The 17810-nt window shown below is 41.9% G+C and overlaps 2 protein-coding genes across 5 annotated transcripts in view; one reads left to right on the top strand and one right to left on the bottom strand.

Moving 5' to 3' along the window:
* The window catches only part of Chpt1 (choline phosphotransferase 1), a 31373-nt gene extending 30649 nt beyond the window's left edge, over nucleotides 1-724 (top strand). For all 4 annotated transcript variants that reach the window (XR_005880539.1, XR_219679.4, XM_040755120.1 and 1 more), the window contains one exon: nucleotides 553-724. Coding sequence is in view for 2 of the 4 variants with exons in the window: in XM_040755120.1 (XP_040611054.1) it covers nucleotides 553-597 (45 nt within the window). In the remaining 2 variants the exon portion in view is untranslated. The remainder of the gene's footprint in view (nucleotides 1-552) is intronic.
* Sycp3 (synaptonemal complex protein 3) lies at nucleotides 315-15427 on the bottom strand. Its single transcript, NM_001281597.1, has 9 exons — nucleotides 15359-15427; nucleotides 10554-10695; nucleotides 10141-10204; nucleotides 9744-9778; nucleotides 6413-6530; nucleotides 5636-5735; nucleotides 2643-2741; nucleotides 757-861; nucleotides 315-632 (listed from the first exon to the last, which is right to left on the bottom strand). The coding sequence occupies exons 2-9, from the start codon at nucleotides 10681-10683 to the stop codon at nucleotides 579-581; spliced, it is 705 nt and encodes a 234-aa protein (NP_001268526.1). The 5' UTR covers nucleotides 10684-10695; nucleotides 15359-15427; the 3' UTR covers nucleotides 315-578.
* Nucleotides 15428-17810: the final 2383 nt, after the last annotated feature.

A 17810-nucleotide genomic window follows, 5' to 3' on the forward strand; every position in this document is an offset into this window, starting at 1 on the left:
AGGTATATTATTTATAATTTATTCCAAGGCACACTAAAGTTATATTATACAGTTTATTAACTGTATAAAGATTCTAATTTTAGAATTGGTGATCTATTGTTTTAGTAAGGTTTATTTTTTTTTCCTTAAAGGAGAACAGTGTAAGCCAGTAGTAGTGTCATGCACTTGTTCCTGCTACTTGGGAGGCTTAGGATCACTCCCAAAAGTTTGAGACTAATTTGGGCAAGAGGGTTACACCCTATCTTAAAAACAAAACAACCATTCATACTTGGAACTTTGTACCTTTGGGACTGTTAAGAGATACACTGAAAACTTAAATTTAAATCATTTTTATTGACACAATAGTAGCAAACAATTCACTATTATAAGAGTTGAAAGCTTGATACACTGAAATAGCTGCTACTTATACAGCTGTTAAGTTTTATTTAAAAGTTAACAGGAACAGAAGTCTTCCACTTAAACAAGCTATGGTTATGAATGTTATAGTTCAAAGTATACTTTCTATAGGCATGCCTCATAGATAATGTTTTAACTGTATCATATATTACATAGGTTCAAGTTCTTTCTTCAAAGACTCATCAGAATAACATGGATTGAAGAGACTTTCGAACATTTGCCATCTCTTGCTGCTGCTGTTTCATGAAAGGAGATATGAAACATGTTTAATTTTTAGTTAAATGTTATAAAATTTTCAGCAAATAAAACATTTCAGTGCCTCCATTAATCCTTATTTTTACAATTTAAAATAGAACTTACAGTTTCCATCATAACTTTTTTTTGCAACATTGCCATTTCTTTTTTAAGTTCACTTTGTGTGCCAGTAAATAGATTATCATTATTTTTCTCCACATCCTCCAAATTCTGAAATACAAAAAGGCAACTCTGGTTATAAACTGTAACTTTTAATTACAGGTTCTAAACTGTAAAATTTTCAAAAGTAAGAATCTTTTAATTAGGGGTTGGAGAGATGGCTCAGTGGTTAAGAGCACTGTTTGCTCTTCCAGAGGTCCTGAGTTCAACTCCCAGCAAGTACATGATGGCTCACAATAATTTGTAATACAATATGGAGCCCTCTTCTGGCATGCTGGTATACATGCAAACAGAACATTATATATAACTGCTTATTTACCCCTATCATTCTAAGCTACTCACAGAGAGCAAATTTCTCATTATAAGCAAGTAAATTATATCACACATTAATCAAATGCAAATAGCATCTTTGCCCAAAACAATAGTTTAATGTCAAGATGATAAAAGGAAAAACAGGGAAAGGAGCTACACCAAGACTGGAGAATTGAGAATTTGAGGCTAGTCTGGGCAACATAGGATCCTGTCTCAAAAGAAAATAAAATTCAGAAATAGAAACTGTAGAAGGTCCATCAGTAAATACAATTTTGAAAATTTCTAGTAAGCTTCTTGAGACATCTGGGTATAAGATAAGAGTCAATGTCACTTTAACTCACGAAAGAGAATAAAGTATCTGTAGTTATTTCTCAAGTTATAAAAATTGTTAGATTAATTAAAAGTATTAGATTAATATTCTCAAATTTGTTCATTACGCATTTCCATTCATTTAGTGTATGTGTGTGTGGCTCACATGTAGAGGACAATTGTGGGTATTGGGATCTCCGCTTCTGTCATGTGGGTTCTGGAAACTGAACTCTGCCTTAATGTTTTTCTAGACAGGATCTCATTATATAGTCAAGGCTCACCTCAAACTCACTAATCCTGTGCCTCAGGCTCACCTCTACTGGAATCAGAGAAATATGCCATAACACCTAGCTTAAAAGTTTTAAAATTTTTAATATTCATTCAACAAATAGTTATTCTATTGCCTATGTAAAAAGTACTGTTCTTCTGTGGAGAAACTAAAAAAATAGTAATACATGTTTGTTTCAATCAGAATTTTTTGTAAACAAAAATAACATAACTTTATAACAAGAATGGAAATGCAACTCCTGTAGCTATACAGTGAAATGCATGAATATTTCTGCTTAATCGACAAAATGTACATTTTCATTAATTAAAAGGGAACTTAAAATATTCTAGAGGAATAGTATAATAAGCATGGAAATACATAAGTCTGTTAATTCAGACAAAGTAATTATGTACAGTTTGGAGTAATGGACATGTATAGTTTGTGAAGCTTAAAAAGAATCATGTCAAGTGGAATCCTAACTAGAAATTCAGAATGGGACTCTATAGACACATTTTCAGGAAGGAGGTTTTAGAAAGATAATAACCCAGACTCAAAAGTGTTTGTGGAATGAAGGAAAAGAGAAATGAGTTAATAGTTTTAATAGGAGAAAGGGTGATGAGAAAGTGATAGTACAAGTAGAGAATGAACAAATGTAATAGCAGAAATTAAAGACATGATGCACCACTGCAAAGGTAAGAATTCTAAAACAATATAATAGTAACAATATAAAAAGGATATGGAGAGTAGAGCTTAGTGGTGCACTCCTTTAATCCCAGCACGTGGAGGAAAGGCAAGAGAACTCTCTGTGAGTTTGAAGACATCCTAGTCTACATACATAGCAAGTTCCAGGCCAACCAGGCTATATAGTAAGCCCCACCTCAAACAAACACAAAAACAAACACATACAACAAAGCAAAAACATATTACCATGTATAACTCTTACCTTTATGAACTGCTCATGTAGCTGTTTGATTGCTTTCAGTCTCTGGCTCTGAACAATTCTAGACTGCTGAAAAATCTTCTGTTGTTGTCGAAAAAGATTCTGTAAACATAAAAAAAAGCCTGTAATAATGATTTGGTCAAACTGTTTTTGCTGTTGTGGGTTTCATACATACTAGGCAGACAGACACCTAGCTCTGAGCTCTGTCCCAACCCTTATTTTTAAATTTAGCAAAAAATAATTACATATTAAACTTAAAGGCACAGTTTAAAGTTAATACCTTTAGTAATTTACCAACTATTAAGTCTAGGTTTAAGTATTTTTTTTACCACTAATCGTATCAGTCAATGAGTATAAATATTTCTAACAATATTTTGTGTGCCTGAGTATGAATGGATATTGAATCCCCAGACACTGGAACTGCTGTCTGAGTGCAGAGAATGAAACCTGGTTGTCTTCAAGAGCAGTAATAAGAACTCTTTACCCTCTGAGCCCTTGGCTCTAGACCCAAATATTTCTTTTTTGAGACCAGGTTTCACTATGTTGCACAGCCTGATCTAGAACTTGTGACTCCATTACCTCAGCTTCCTAAGTAGCTGGGATTATAGGCATATAGCACCATAAAAGATTGAATAGGAAATTGCAGTGTTCAAGGTTTTGAGACAGGATCTAAGCTGGCCTCAAATTTACTATATAGTCAGAAATGGTCTTGAACTGCTGGGTCCCTCTGCCTCTATCTCTCAAATGCTGGGATTATAAGCATGTTTTATTTAGTGAGTGAGGTTATCAGAGAGTAGAAAGTGAAAACCACACCTGGTTTATGAAGTGCTGGGGATCAAACCCAAGGCTTTGTGCATGCTAGAGTCTACTAACTGATACACATCCCTAGCCCCAAGACTATCTTATTTTTAGTAATTTCAATGCCTTATACAGATGGTATCTGAAAGTTGAACTTGTAGTTCCTTAATCTATTCTCCACCAATGACTCTGTCTTCTAGCCTCCTTAATCCATTCACTTACATTCTTATATTCTAGATTTTGCCATTATAAATGGAATAACCTCTCTATAGTATTGTAATGACAAAATATATTAACTGTTTATTAATATATTAACTATTTTGAGGCCCTTGAGTGTCTATATATATATGTACATATGTTACAATATACATATATAAACACATACATGAACTCAATCCTCCACAACTATTTGGCATAGGTGTCATCAGTTACATCCAAAGATGAGGAAACTGAAATGTAACAGTACATTGTTTGACAGCTAGCTATTGTTCAAGCAGAATTTGGTCCCAAATAGGTTTCTATAATCCAGGCTCTAATCATTGTACATATATATGGTTTCTCCAGGATATTGTATATTCAACCTGCCTACTGCTCTGGCTTAGAACTTCTTAGTTCTATAGTTCATTCTTTGTTCAGGACTAAAATTGCATTCTTCCTTCTACTGTAATTCCCAGATTAAATTGTATAATATTCCTTTGCACATATATCTTATCACCTTCTTAGATTTACTTGGCTAAATCCCTATCTTGTAAAATTCAACTCTAATTATTCTAACACGGTATTACTTTTCACTATCTAATGACCTTACTAAATAAAACAGAATCCAAAGAGAACAGATTTTCATCACCATGTATATCTATCATCACCCATCTATATCTACTTACATTTACATACTATGTCCTCTTGTTTCTAAGGATAACTAAATTCCATCCACCTTCATGTCTTTGCCATTCTTAGCAATTTATCTCTTCTGTAGCCAGCTCTAGTGATGCAAGCCTATATCCCTAGCTTCTTTCAAGGCCAAGGCAGGACATCACAAGTCAAAGTCCTACATAAGCTATAGTATACAAAAGTAGTCTGGGTACCTTGGTGAGACTTGTCTCAAAATGATAGGTAAAAAAGAGGGCTGAGAATATATAGTGTAGTGGTAGAACAGTTGAGGGCCTAGGCTCAATCTGCAGTGCCAGAAATAAATACATTTATTCCTCTGGAGTCAGTACATAAACATGCTGTCTCAATTTTAAAAAATGAAACAGATAGTCATGGTTGTACACACATTTTTAATCCCAGTATTTGAGAGGCAGAGGCAAGCAGAGCTCTCTGAGTTAAAGGCCAATCAGGACTACAAAGTGAGACCCTGTTTCAAAACACCAAACACAACAAAAAAGAATGAGTGAGGTTGACTTTCATCACCAGAGGAGATAGAGGAAATAATACAATTTGGATATTCATAAACCATATTCTTACATGGGGGATCATTGATAGCATGTTTTTGTAGTATCCAGATTCAGTCCCCAGCACTCATGGGATGGAGTGGTGGGAAGGGCGGACAAGTAACCAGTGACTGGTTAGGAATAAGCAAGTGATCCAAACTAAATTAATGATGTTCCACCACATGAATTTTCTGCCAAAGATATTCAGAAAGATTGTCTCAGTCTATGTAGTCACTAAATTTGTACATTAAAAGTTCATAGAAACCTAGCAGCAGAGCCCAGATGACACTATAATAAGCAACCCTTCAACTGTATTGTCTAAAGCTAACTTACCCCCCAAAACCCTGTAATTCTCCTTTTATCCATTGACAAGTTTCTTTTTTTTCTTTTGGTTTTTTGAGGCAGGGTTCCTCTGTGGCTTTGGAGCCTGTCCTAGAACTAGCTCTTGTAGACCTGGCTGGTCTCGAACTCAAGAGACCCACCTGCCTCTGTCCCAAGTGCTGGGATTAAAGGTGTGCACCACCACTGCCCAGCAACAAGTTTTTTTTATTTATGCAAGGATACCAATATTAAGAAGACAAGTGCTTTTAGGAATATTGTATGTGCCTATTCAGTGGTTTATGATCTAGCAATACTAAAACATGTAGCCAACAATGGGTAATAATACTTGTCTTAGTTCTGTGAACATAATATATGACTAGTAGGGTCCCTATTTCTACTTGATGTTTAGTTATAATAGATTATAAAATCAGTTATAATACTAACAGTTAGTTTTTCTCCTTGTTCCTCAAATTTCTGCATATCCAGTTCCCACTGCTGCAACACACTCATAAATTGCTGAGAATATTCACTGTTAAGCTTCTGTCTGTAAAAAACAATGAATCCCATCAAATTTTATACCAGTGTGAAAATACCATTCAAAGCAAATTCAATTCACATATTTTATGCTTTAGAAAGGAAACAATAGATTAGATATTTTGGTAGAAAAATTAAAAGTAAAATTTGTGCTGGTTTCAATATTTTTTTCTGAAAAGATGTCTTCTCACATGCTTTAGCTCTTGAAAACTAAGGAAGTTTTGTTTTCCAGAAAAAATGTACTTTTAATCTCCAAGGAATTTTTCCTACTGAATATAATTCTGATAAATAAATTATTTCACCTGGGTTGCTCCCCACCCTAATTTTGGCATGGCAAAGATTTAGTACAAAGGAATAGTCAAGTTGGTTAAAATGTGTAATTATTTACAATGTAAAACTGAATTTTTCACATATAGTTATCAAACAATAGTTTCTATGACACCTTCATATCCACAGTGGAGTTTAATAACCTCTCAGTTATTTAAAAAGAGAAATTAAAAAGTAATCCTGACTTCTAAGAAACTTCAAATACACTTCAATTCTATGAAGACATGAGGTTGTGGGACTACTTGATTAGAAAATAAAAGCCAAACACTTCACTAAATAAACAGATGATGGTATTTTCTGTATTTGCACCAGGACATACTAAGAAATGATAAAGATGTAGCTCTTTGAAAAAAACCTTACATTTCTTCTTGTTGTGTTTTCCAAATTTGCTCAATTTTCTGGTTACTGGCTTTGAAAGAAGCTTTGGTATACATTTCAATTCTTTTTCTCTTGGCAAGAAGAGCTTTGTTAATGTCAGCTATATTGAAAATAAACATTGAAAAAAAACATTGAAATTTAATGTTGAAGAAAATGATTTTTCCATATAATCAAGTAAATAACAGTGTGAGTTCATTCAACAATATCAAGGACATTTAAAATTAAATTTAGGAACCATGGAGAAGGTTCAGCAGAAAACAAAAACAAAAAACTGCCTGCCCTGGGCATGGTTGCACATGCCTTTAATCCCAACACTTGGAAGGCAGAGCTCTGCAGGTGGATCTCTGTGGACTGTAGGCCAACCTGGTCTACATGGTGAGTTCTAGAGGGCAGCAAGGAAACAGAGACCCCTACCTCAACCTAAGTTTGATTCCAGGAATCCACAGTAGGAAGGGCAAACCAACCCCTTAGAAATGTCATCTCCCACAGTGGAAGAGCAACTCCCAAAATTGCCCTCTGACCTGCACATGTGTACAATTGCACATTTATACCACACATACACAAACAATCATAAAATTTAAATTAAAACAATTTTAAAAACAGCACCAACATTCACTTTTGAAAAACATGTGAATACTTAGGATTGTGGATTTTCAGACTAGGGAAGCTCACCCAGTAAAGTCTGGGCAGTTATTATGAAACCCCAAAATGGCTGACTTCTCAAACCTTTTTGTCTTATATTTTGGAGTAAGAACTATATAAAGTATCCAACCTTTTCTCAATTCTGACTTTTATAACTGAAGATAAAATTTAAATTTAAGGATAATAAAAAATGAATAAGACAAAGGGACAAGACCATATTTTACTTATGAATAAATACTAATAAAGGCTAAATATTTCTAAATGTATAGTATATCCTCCATTTGATAGGCCATACTTGGTACAACTGTTAAACTCAATCAGAAATGCTAAATTAAAAAAGCAAAAATTTGTAAAATAAGCAATAGCATTAAACATTTTTTATAAAAGAAATCTTAGTGTGCTAGATTCGAAGGATCATGTCTGCGAGTCAGGATTCTCGATCCAGAGACAATGGCCCCGACGGAATGGAGCCTGAAGGCGTCATCGAGAATAATTGGAATGAGATTGTGGATAGCTTTGATGACATGAATCTCTCAGAGTCCCTCCTCCGTGGTATTTATGCCTATGGTTTTGAGAAGCCCTCTGCCATCCAGCAGCGAGCCATTCTTCCTTGTATCAAGGGTTATGATGTGATTGCTCAAGCCCAGTCTGGGACTGGGAAAACAGCTACATTCGTGATATCCATTTTGCAGCAGATTGAGTTAGATCTGAAGGCCACTCAGGCTTTGGTTCTGGCACCCACTCTCGAGTTGGCTCAGCAGATACAAAAGGTGGTCATGGAGATATGGACCAAAAGGAACCAGATGTGATCATGAGGGAGTTCCGGTCTGGTTCTAGCAGAGTATTAATTACCACTGACCTGTTGGCCAGAGGCATTGATGTACAGCAAGTCTCCTTAGTCATCAATTATGACCTTCCCACCAACAGGGAAAACTACATCCACAGAATTGGTCATGGTGGTCGCTTTGGCCGTAAAGGTGTGGCTATTAATATGGTGACAGAAGAAGACAAGAGGACTCTTCGAGACATTGAGACATTCTATAACACCTCCATTGAAGAAATGCCCCTCAATGTAGCTGACCTCATCTGAGGGGCTGTCCTGCTACCTGGCCCTAGCCAGGGTTCAGTCCTGGGGGGCTGAGGAACAGCTGGAGGGAGGAGGGAAGGGAGCCAAGGGATGGACATCTTGTTTTTGTTTTGTTTTTTTTTCTCTCTCTCTCTTTGAATAAATGTCACTTTTTGAGGCAAAAAAAAAGAAATCTTAGTGTAATATCTAGATAATGTATCTCTGACTACTTTATGATACTTCAATGGAAGATTTGTTTTTGTGCATTGATTTGTTTTGTTGAGATGGGGTTTTTCATGGCATAGCCCTGACTGTAGACCACTCAGGCATTGAATTCAGAGACCCGCCTGCCTCTGCTTTCCAAGAGCTGGGTGTGTGCCGCCAACCCCAGTTCACAGTGGTTTTTATAGAGCGTTTTTATAACTAATAAGTATGGCAGTTCACAAAACATTTAATACCTCAAATAATATTTGCTATGCATCTATCTTATTGCCATAAAAGTTACCTTTTGGTGACTATGGTGTAACTATAATGTATTTGTATTTCCAGCATTTATAGTATGCTAGGTGGTGGTGCACACCTTTAACCCTAGCACTCAGGAGGCAGAGGCAGGAGGATCTCACTGAGTTTGAGGTCAGCCTGGTCTACTCAGTGAGTCCCAAAATGGACAGGGCTACATAGAAAGACCTTGTCTCGAAAAACCAAATAAGCATTTGTTACTACCAAATAGAGCAATCCTTAAATATAAAAAATAGACTTAACAATAAGAATAATCCTTATAGGAAACAAATTATTTTTAAAAAGAGTATTTTGGGGCTGGTGAGATGGTTCAACAAAGTACTTGCAGCCAAGTTTGACAACTTGAGTATGATCCCAGGATCCATCCATATGGTAGGAGGTAAATGACTCCAGCAAGTTGTCATCTGCCTTCCATACATCCATCATGACATGCTGCCCACCTCTCCCCGAAATGTTAAAAAAATAGTGTATTCTCTTAAACTGGGCAAGGTAATTGATGCCTGTTATCCCAGCACCCACAAGGCTGAAGAGACTTAGTTTAAGGCCAACCTGAACTAACTAGCAAGCTCCAGCCAGCCTGACTCCTGTCTCAAAGAGAAGCAAAGAAGCAAATAAGCAGAGTGCTATCTCCTAATTAAACTCAAATAAAAACATATTTAAAACTTAAGGATTTTTGGCTTTGATTATAAATCTCTTACTGACTGGAAAAGTTACCACTTACTTTCAATTTATTACTATAAAAATGCTAACAGTTCTTTTGTGGTGCTTTAATTTATATCCTCCTCCACAAGAGTCCTAGAAAATAGGTGAATGAAAAACTGACATACCTTGTAAATATAAAGTAGAAAAAACTTTTCCCTTCTATTTTTCTAAAATTCTTAAAAGTACCATGTTAACTTTTAGTATCATGAAAAAGGGTTAAGAAAGAAAAATTTATGATGCTATATAACAAATATTTATGCAAAACCCTATATGAGAACACGGCATTAAACAATATTCACATAGTGAACTGATCCAACATTTCCTATTATACAATTACTATATAATTTTAAACAATGGTCTTTAAATTATCTCCCAAGTACATACCTCCAAATTTTTCCAGCATATTCTGTACTTCACCTCTGTGAAAAATATTTTAAAAATTAAGACCAGGAATGTAATTCAGCAAGAGAACATTTTCCCAATATGCAATAAGGACCTAGGTTTGATCTTTAGCACAATCAAAAATAAAACAATCTTTTAATTAGAAATTCACAATACCACATACCAAGTATTTTATATCACTACCTGCTAGATAAAGTAATTTATTGAACAAAGAAAGCATCTTTGGGGCTTGGGAAATAGATCAGTTAAATGCTTGCTCTGCAAGCATGAATACCTGACATACAGACAAGACAGACAAGACAGACAGACAGACACACACACACACACACACACACACACACACGTGCATGCACACCTTCAAATTATTTTAACATCTTACCCCACATCTTCAACTAGTCCCCCAGATCTTTTCTTTCCATGTTTATCAATTACTGGAGTCTTTTCTGTATTGACAAAATAAAAATCGAAATTAAGTATGCTATTTTGGTAAATTTTAATTAAGTCTATATTTAGTTCTTTCAGGATTTTGTAACAAAATTTAAAAGCAGATAAGCAAACAGTATTTTCTCTGAAAAATGAAATCACATTACAATTCATGACACATAGAAGCAAATTTTCAAGTCTGGTCAGAGCAAGTCATATACTATACTTAAAAAGTTAAAGATAAGGAATACTCTTTGAAGTGAGAGCTTATGAGAAGTATGTGAATATGCTTTATTCAGTTTTATGTGTATAGGGTTCAAAACAAATAAGCTTTAGAAATTGTTACTACCCAGCATTAGAGATATTTACCATCAGCAACATCCTCCTCTGAACCACTCAGTTCTTTATCTTCTTTCTCAAAGTCAAAGGCTGTTTTAGCCTGATCCACCAGTGGTGGCTTCCCAGATTTCCCAGAGTGCTTTCTTCCACCAGGCACCATCTTTAGAGTTTCCTTGTTTAAAAAGCAAAAAACAAACAAAAAACAGCAAAATCCCCACATCTCTTAAACTATTTGAATCCAAAGACATCATTTAAGTTAACATGTTTATTATTATCTATTTTGGGGGAGGAACACATGTGGAGGACAAAGGTCAACTAGAAGGAGTCAATTCTCTTTTACCAATTTTTCTCAGGATCAGACTCAAGTTAGGCTTGAGAGAAAACACCTCTACTAACTGAGCCATCTTGCCAGCCTGATTTCCTTTTTTATTGTACCAAAAGTTAACAGTTTATCATTTATCAATTTTAAAAGAAGAAAACACCAAAATGATAGCTTGAACACTTGACTCCAAAAACATTTCCTTGTAGACACTAGATCTCAATTTTGCCAGATACTTGATAAGTTTTAGTTAAGTTTGCATCTCAGAAAGTAAAATCATGGTTACCATCAGGTTAAGTTACAAGCATTCCAAAAATTTGTTGTAGCAATATAAATCTAGACTATATAGATCTACAGGACTGGGGATGTAACTCAGTTATACCATGCCTATACAGGAGGCCTTGAGTTCCATCCTCAGCACTGCATAATACATGCATAAGGTGCACAGGGGTTAGTTATATTAGGAGTTTCAGGGTGACTGGGCTACAGCACCAAGACCCTTGTCTAAACAAAAACCAAAGTACAAGTGGCCCACACCAGGCATTCCAGTACTTTAGAGGTTAATGTAGATGATTATATAGGATAAGCCTGCCCTTAAAAAAAAAATCTTCTAGCCAGGCGGTGGTGGCGCACGCGTTTAATCCCAGTACTCGGGAGGCAGAGGCAGGTGGATCTCTGTGAGTTCGAGGCCAGGCTGGACCGACAGCCTCCAAAACAATACAGAGAAACCCTGTCTCGTAAAACCAAAAAAAAAAAAATCTTCTAGACCTTGGGAAAGTAATATACCTATAAACTTCCATTAAGTATGCATATTAAAGGAAAAGGGTCTTCTTGTAGGGTGGGCAGAATAAGCACAATGAACACCCACAGGTCCCAGCCCCACTTCTCTGTTCCCCCTCAGTCATAAGTGCTTTAATTCCCTTAAATTCCCTCTGGTCCACCAACTCCCCAATAGTTATGTTTTCATGCTCCCAGTCTTATTCTTTCAGCCCCCATTCTCTATTCCTTTAAGTACTCCACACCCCGTCCATTACTTCCTAATCCTTCATTCCTTTCACGCCCTCATTCCAGAGATTTGCAGTCTCACTAGCCCCTCAGTCAGTCTACCATTACCTCTGTCTCATTCCTTAAGTCACTACCCAAACCTCTAGCCCCTCAGTTCCTAGTACCTGTCTCCTAACCCCCAAGGCCATCATTCCCTCAGGCCCTAAGACCTTCGTTTCATCAGCCTTATAGATTTCCCACAGCCCCTCAGCCCTCTATTCTCAACCCCACAAACACCCAAGCCTCAGTACTTCAGCTCCCATTACCCCAGCTCCAACCAAGTCTTTCTCTCATACTACATTCCCTCATCTACTTAACCCTGATTCCCTCTCAACCTTTTACTGAACTCCCCAGCTCCCATTCCCAAACCTCTCCGGTGTCTTTAGTCCCAAGTCCCTTAACCAGAACTCCATTTCCTCAAGCCTAATCCCTAGTACCCCGAAAGACACATTCTCTCAGCCACCAACTAACTCCTAATTCCCTCATCCCACACAACACCTAATTTTCTTGGCCCCCAACTCCCTAGTTGGCCTCACCCACAAGCCCTAACTCCCTCATCCCAAACACTAATTCTCTTATTTATAGCACCTAAATTTCACAACCCCTAAATCCCTCAGTCCCCAAACTCCACTTCCCTTAACTACTCCTAATTGCCACATTACCAACCTTTAATTCCCTCAATCCACTGCTTCAGTCAACTCAATTTTAATTCTCTCAAACTCAACAATCCTTAATCCTGTCACTAACAATTCCTAATTAAATTGGCTCCCACCCCTAATTCCCTCAGGGCCAACCACTAATTCTCTAACCCAGTCTAGCCCTGAACACCTTATTTGAGCTCTAACACCTATTCCCTTACCTCTACACCTAATCCTCTAGGCCCTAACTTCTACCCTAACCCTTCATTCCCTCATCCTCTCACCCAATTTCTCTCAGCTCCTCACTGATTCCCACACTATTCCTCTAAGGAATCCCCTATTCCCTCACCCCAATGCCAAATACCCTCAGTCCCAGCATACTTAACTCATCACCCAAATTCCCTCAGCACCCAAACCATCAGGCAAAATCCTCACTTTTAGTCCCAATTCCCTCACCTCATCTCAAAACTGCCTCAGCACCAACCCAAGATTTCCTTTGTACCCAACTTTTTAGGCCTTCAGTCCTGATCTAATTTCTTCGGTGCCCAATCCCTAGATCCTAGCCCATAATTCCATACACAAACCCCTAATTTTCTCAGTTCCTCACCCCTATGTACCTAAATTTCCTATTAGATTTCTCCACCCCAATCCCAAATCCCCTGTCTCCTAATTTACTTACCTCCTTACCCCAAAATCCCTAGGCCCCTCCTCCTAATCCAATAGGACTCAGGTCATAGTCCCCTAGGTCCTGCCCCTACTTCCCTAGAGAGCAGCACCCCTAATCCCCTAGGCCCTGTTCCTACCTCCCTAGACAGCACCCCTAATCACGGAGGCCCCGCCCCTGTTTCCCTAGCCAGCTGCACTCCTAATTCCCTAGGCTCTGCCCCTACTTCCCCAGTCAGCAGCACTCCCTAATTTCCTAGACCCTGCCCCTACCTCCCTAGACAGCAGCACCCCTTAATTCCCTAGGCCCCGCCCCTACTTCCCTAGACAGCAGCACCCCTTAATTCCCTAGACCCTGCCCCTACCTCCCTAGACAGCAGCACCCCTTAATTCCCTAGGCCCCGCCCCTACTTCCCTAGACAGCAGCACCCCTAGTCCCCTAGGTCCCCACTACTAATTCAACTCTGACATCCTTACCAGGACCCCTAACTCCCTAGGCCCCGCCCCCTGACCGCCTTAGTCATTGACTCCTAATTCCCTAGCCTGGGCCCTGAATTCCCTCAACTCCTCAATCCTTATTTCCTAGGCCCCGCCTCCTGAGTCCTGGGCTCCAATCCCTAATCCCATTCCCAAGGTTCCACCCTCAGATTTCCTTAACCCTTGTTTGTAATTCCCTGGAGCCCCCCTTTGCTTAGCTCTTCACTCCCTTCGGCCCTAGGCCCCACACACCTCCCTCGGCCCCGCCCACACCGCTCGGCCCCGCCCACATCCCCTCGGCCGACCTTTAATTCCAGGTCCCGGCCACTACTTTCCTAACTCCCGAGGTCGGGACCACTAATCCCCAGCCCTGACCCCAGCGCCCTTACCATGACCCCTGGCTCCCCAGGCCCCGCCTCCCGCCCACCTCGGGCCCCTGGCTCCTAATTCCCTAGGAATTCCCAACCCCATAGGCCCTGCAGACTAACTCCCGGCCTGACCCCGCCCCACCCGGCTCCCCAGTCCTCCCGACCCCCGCTCCTCAGTCCTGACCCCGGCTCCCCAGTCCTCCCGACCCCCGCTCCTCAGTCCTGACCCCGGCTCCCCAGTCCTCCCGACCCCCGCTCCTCAGTCCCCACCCCGGCTCCTCAGTCCTGACCCCGGCTCCCCAGTCCTCCCGACCCCGGCTCCTCAGTCCTCCCGACCCCGGCTCCTCAGTCCTGACCCCGGCTCCTCAGTCCTCCCGACCCCCGCTCCTCAGTCCTCCCGACCCCGGCTCCCCAGTCCTCCCGACCCCCGCTCCTCAGTCCTGACCCCGGCTCCCCAGTCCTCCCGACCCCGGCTCCTCAGTCCTCCCGACCCCGGCTCCCCAGTCCTCCCGACCCCGGCTCCTCAGTCCTCCCGACCCCGGCTCCTCAGTCCTCCCGACCCCGGCTCCTCAGTCCTCCCGACCCCGGCTCCTCAGTCCTCCCGACCCCGGCTCCTCAGTCCTCCCGACCCCGGCTCCTCAGTCCTCCCGACCCCGGCTCCTCAGTCCTCCCGACCCCGGCTCCTCAGTCCTCCCGACCCCGGCTCCTCAGTCCTCCCGACCCCGGCTCCTCAGTCCTCCCGACCCCGGCTCCTCAGTCCTCCCGACCCCGGCTCCTCAGTCCTCCCGACCCCGGCTCCTCAGTCCCCACCCCGGCTCCTCAGTCCTCCCGACCCCGGCTCCTCAGTCCTCCCGACCCCGGCTCCTCAGTCCTCCCGACCCCGGCTCCTCAGTCCTCCCGACCCCGGCTCCTCAGTCCTCCCGACCCCGGCTCCTCAGTCCTCCCGACCCCGGCTCCTCAGTCCTCCCGACCCCGGCTTCCTCAGTCCTCCCGACCCCGGCTCCTCAGTCCTCCCGACCCCGGCTCCTCAGTCCTCCCGACCCCGGCTCCTCAGTCCTCCCGACCCCGGCTCCTCAGTCCCGACCCCGGCTCCTCAGTCCTCCCGACCCCGGCTCCCTGGACCCCGCGGCCCCGCCCGTCCGAGCTGACCAGGCTCAGGCCTGCCCGCCCCACCGGCCGCGGCTGGCGAACCCTCCGCCCTCGGGGACGCTCGCCGCGCCCATCGTGCCCGCTTGGCTGTGGCGTCTGCCTGACGCGGCCCCGAGCCAGGCCAGGCCAGGCACCGCCGCGGGCTCGAAGGCCGGCGCCACCGCGCCATGGCCTTACTTCAGCGGCCCGGGACGGAGGTCGACGCCTCAGCTCCCTCGACGCTTCTGAGCCGGCTGCGCCTTTGCGCGGGAGAAAACCCGGCGTGGCCCCGACCAAGCTTTCCGCTGATTGGCTGGACGCCACACGGGCCCGCCCACCGACGTCCTAGCCCCGCCCGGCGGAGGTGAGCTCACGCTCCAGCCCTCCAGGGACATGCGCGTTCACACTCTGGAGCCAACCGCAGGGACCGGGGGCGGGGCACTTCCAGGACCCTCTACCCGGCGACGCTGCGCTTTCCCGCTGCTCCTTCACCGCGCTGCTGTTGAAGTCCGACACCCGGTCTCCATCATCCCGCCTGACCCGACCATCTTTGCCCGCGGTTCCTCGCTCGGAGGTTTATGGAAACTGTTCTGAGTTTGTGTAAATTATCTATCTCCCGATTTCTCATGTTTTTGTTCGATTTTTTGTTGTTTTGTGATACAGCATCCCACTCTAACCCAGGCTGGCTTCAAACGCATGGTAATCTTTCTGCCTAAATGCTGGGATTATAGGAGTAAACCAACGACCGATTTACATTTTCTGAGTTTTTATAACGCATAGACATGGTCTTTAACACTGCAATAACAAAAAAGTACAACACTATAAATAATATCTACAACTCAATTTTTTTTAAGTTTTTTGAGACAGGTTTCTTGTAGCTTCGGAGCCTACCTGTCTTGCCTCTGTCCTCACTCTGTAGATGAATGAGGCTGGCCTAGAACTCTCAGAGATCTGCCTTCTCTGCCTCCCAAGTCATGGGTCACCACCGCCCAGCTTACTACTCACTTTTTATTTATTGATGCGATTTAAAGCACTGTTAGTATAGATAGCCAGAACTATGAGGCAAACTCAGGACGTTCGCGGAGCAAGTTCTGCAGCTGAGTCTACAAGGTCTTTTATGCTAACTTTTCGTCTCTATAACTTTTTCTGGGTTCGTTTTCTTGTTTTAAATTTATCATTACTTTGAATTCTAAAAACCATTTCTTTACAAGTTCTACTATAAGTTTTTTTTTTAATTTTGGTTTTGTTTACCTGTAGTTTTGTACCTCATATCAAACACGTACCCTATTACTTCTTCTTAGGGAAACTGATGTCTCAGTATGATTTATCAAGAAGTGTGCGCTCTCCCTTTACAACTCTGTCATATATCATCTCCTTGTTAGCTTTATGTCAAAGATTTTGCTAGAACAGCTGTACATATCTATGGGGTGTAGTGTGATAATTTGACATGTATGCAGTATGTAATGATCAAATCATAGTAAAAGTTTCCCAAAATTCTTGAGTTTACTGTTCCTGATTGTTCCACTGGCAATTTCTCTTCCAACCCACAATTTTCACCACCCCAACCTTAGCAAACTTCAGTACCCAATAGAACAAGTTTCATGTCCTGTTTTCCCTCATAAATATACTGCTGGTTCTTGAACTTTCACTTTCCACATGATTTTAGGTGGGTTTTCCTAGATTCATTAAAAACAAACAAAACCAACCTTGTTTTCTTTTACATGGGAAGGGTGCCACTGATCTATAGACCACATTAGAGAGAATTCAGTCTTACTAGTCTCTGTGTGTGTGTGTGTGTGTGTGTGTGTTATGCATTCACGTGCTCACATTAGTGTGCATGGGTTTTCCAGTGTGTGTGTTCATGTAGTGTGAAAACCAGAAGTCAATCTTGGGTGTCATTTCCTAGGTTCCTTGTAGTTTTGACACAGCCTGTCATGGGTACCTGTAGCTCACCAAGTTGCAGGCTCGGTCCCACAGATCTTCCTGCCCCTGCTTCCTCCAGCTGTCCAGCACTGGAGGGAGTCACTCGGTGGGAAACACTAATGACACGTATCCACTGTGGTGTGTCCGTGTATGTAGTATGAGTCAGCTGCTCTCAGCTGGAGTCACTCGGTGGGAAACACTAATGGCACGTATCCACTGTGGTGTGTCCGTGTATGTAGTATGAGTCAGCTGCTCTCAGCTGGAGTCACTCGGTGGGAAACACTAATGGCACGTATCCACTGTGGTGTGTCCGTGTATGTAGTAAGAGACAGCTGCTCTCAACCTTTCCCTAACCAGTTCTCAACCTGTGGGTCACGGCCCCACAGGAGTCACACATCAGACAGCCCGTATGTCAGACATTTACATTATGACTCATAACAGTAGCAACGAAATAATTTTATGGTTGGGGTCACCATAACATGAGGAACTGTATTAAAGAGTTGGAGCATTAGGAAGGGTGAGAACCACTGCAACAAAAACATGGGCTAAATGTGAGCATCTAGCTGTGAGATTGCCCCACAGGGTAAAGTAGAGGTGGGAAATCACTCGGGTGTGTCCAGTCACTTTTTAAAAAGTCGGAGGCATGTCTTTCTGGAAGTGGCTTTGGGACAGAGTTGTTTAGGCTGCCTCTGGTACTCAGGAGTGACACTGCCCGTGTTCTGTATGT

The sequence above is a fragment of the Mesocricetus auratus genome, unplaced genomic scaffold (assembly GCF_017639785.1).
Source record: "Mesocricetus auratus isolate SY011 unplaced genomic scaffold, BCM_Maur_2.0 Super-Scaffold_100011, whole genome shotgun sequence".
Lineage (NCBI taxonomy): Eukaryota > Metazoa > Chordata > Mammalia > Rodentia > Cricetidae > Mesocricetus > Mesocricetus auratus.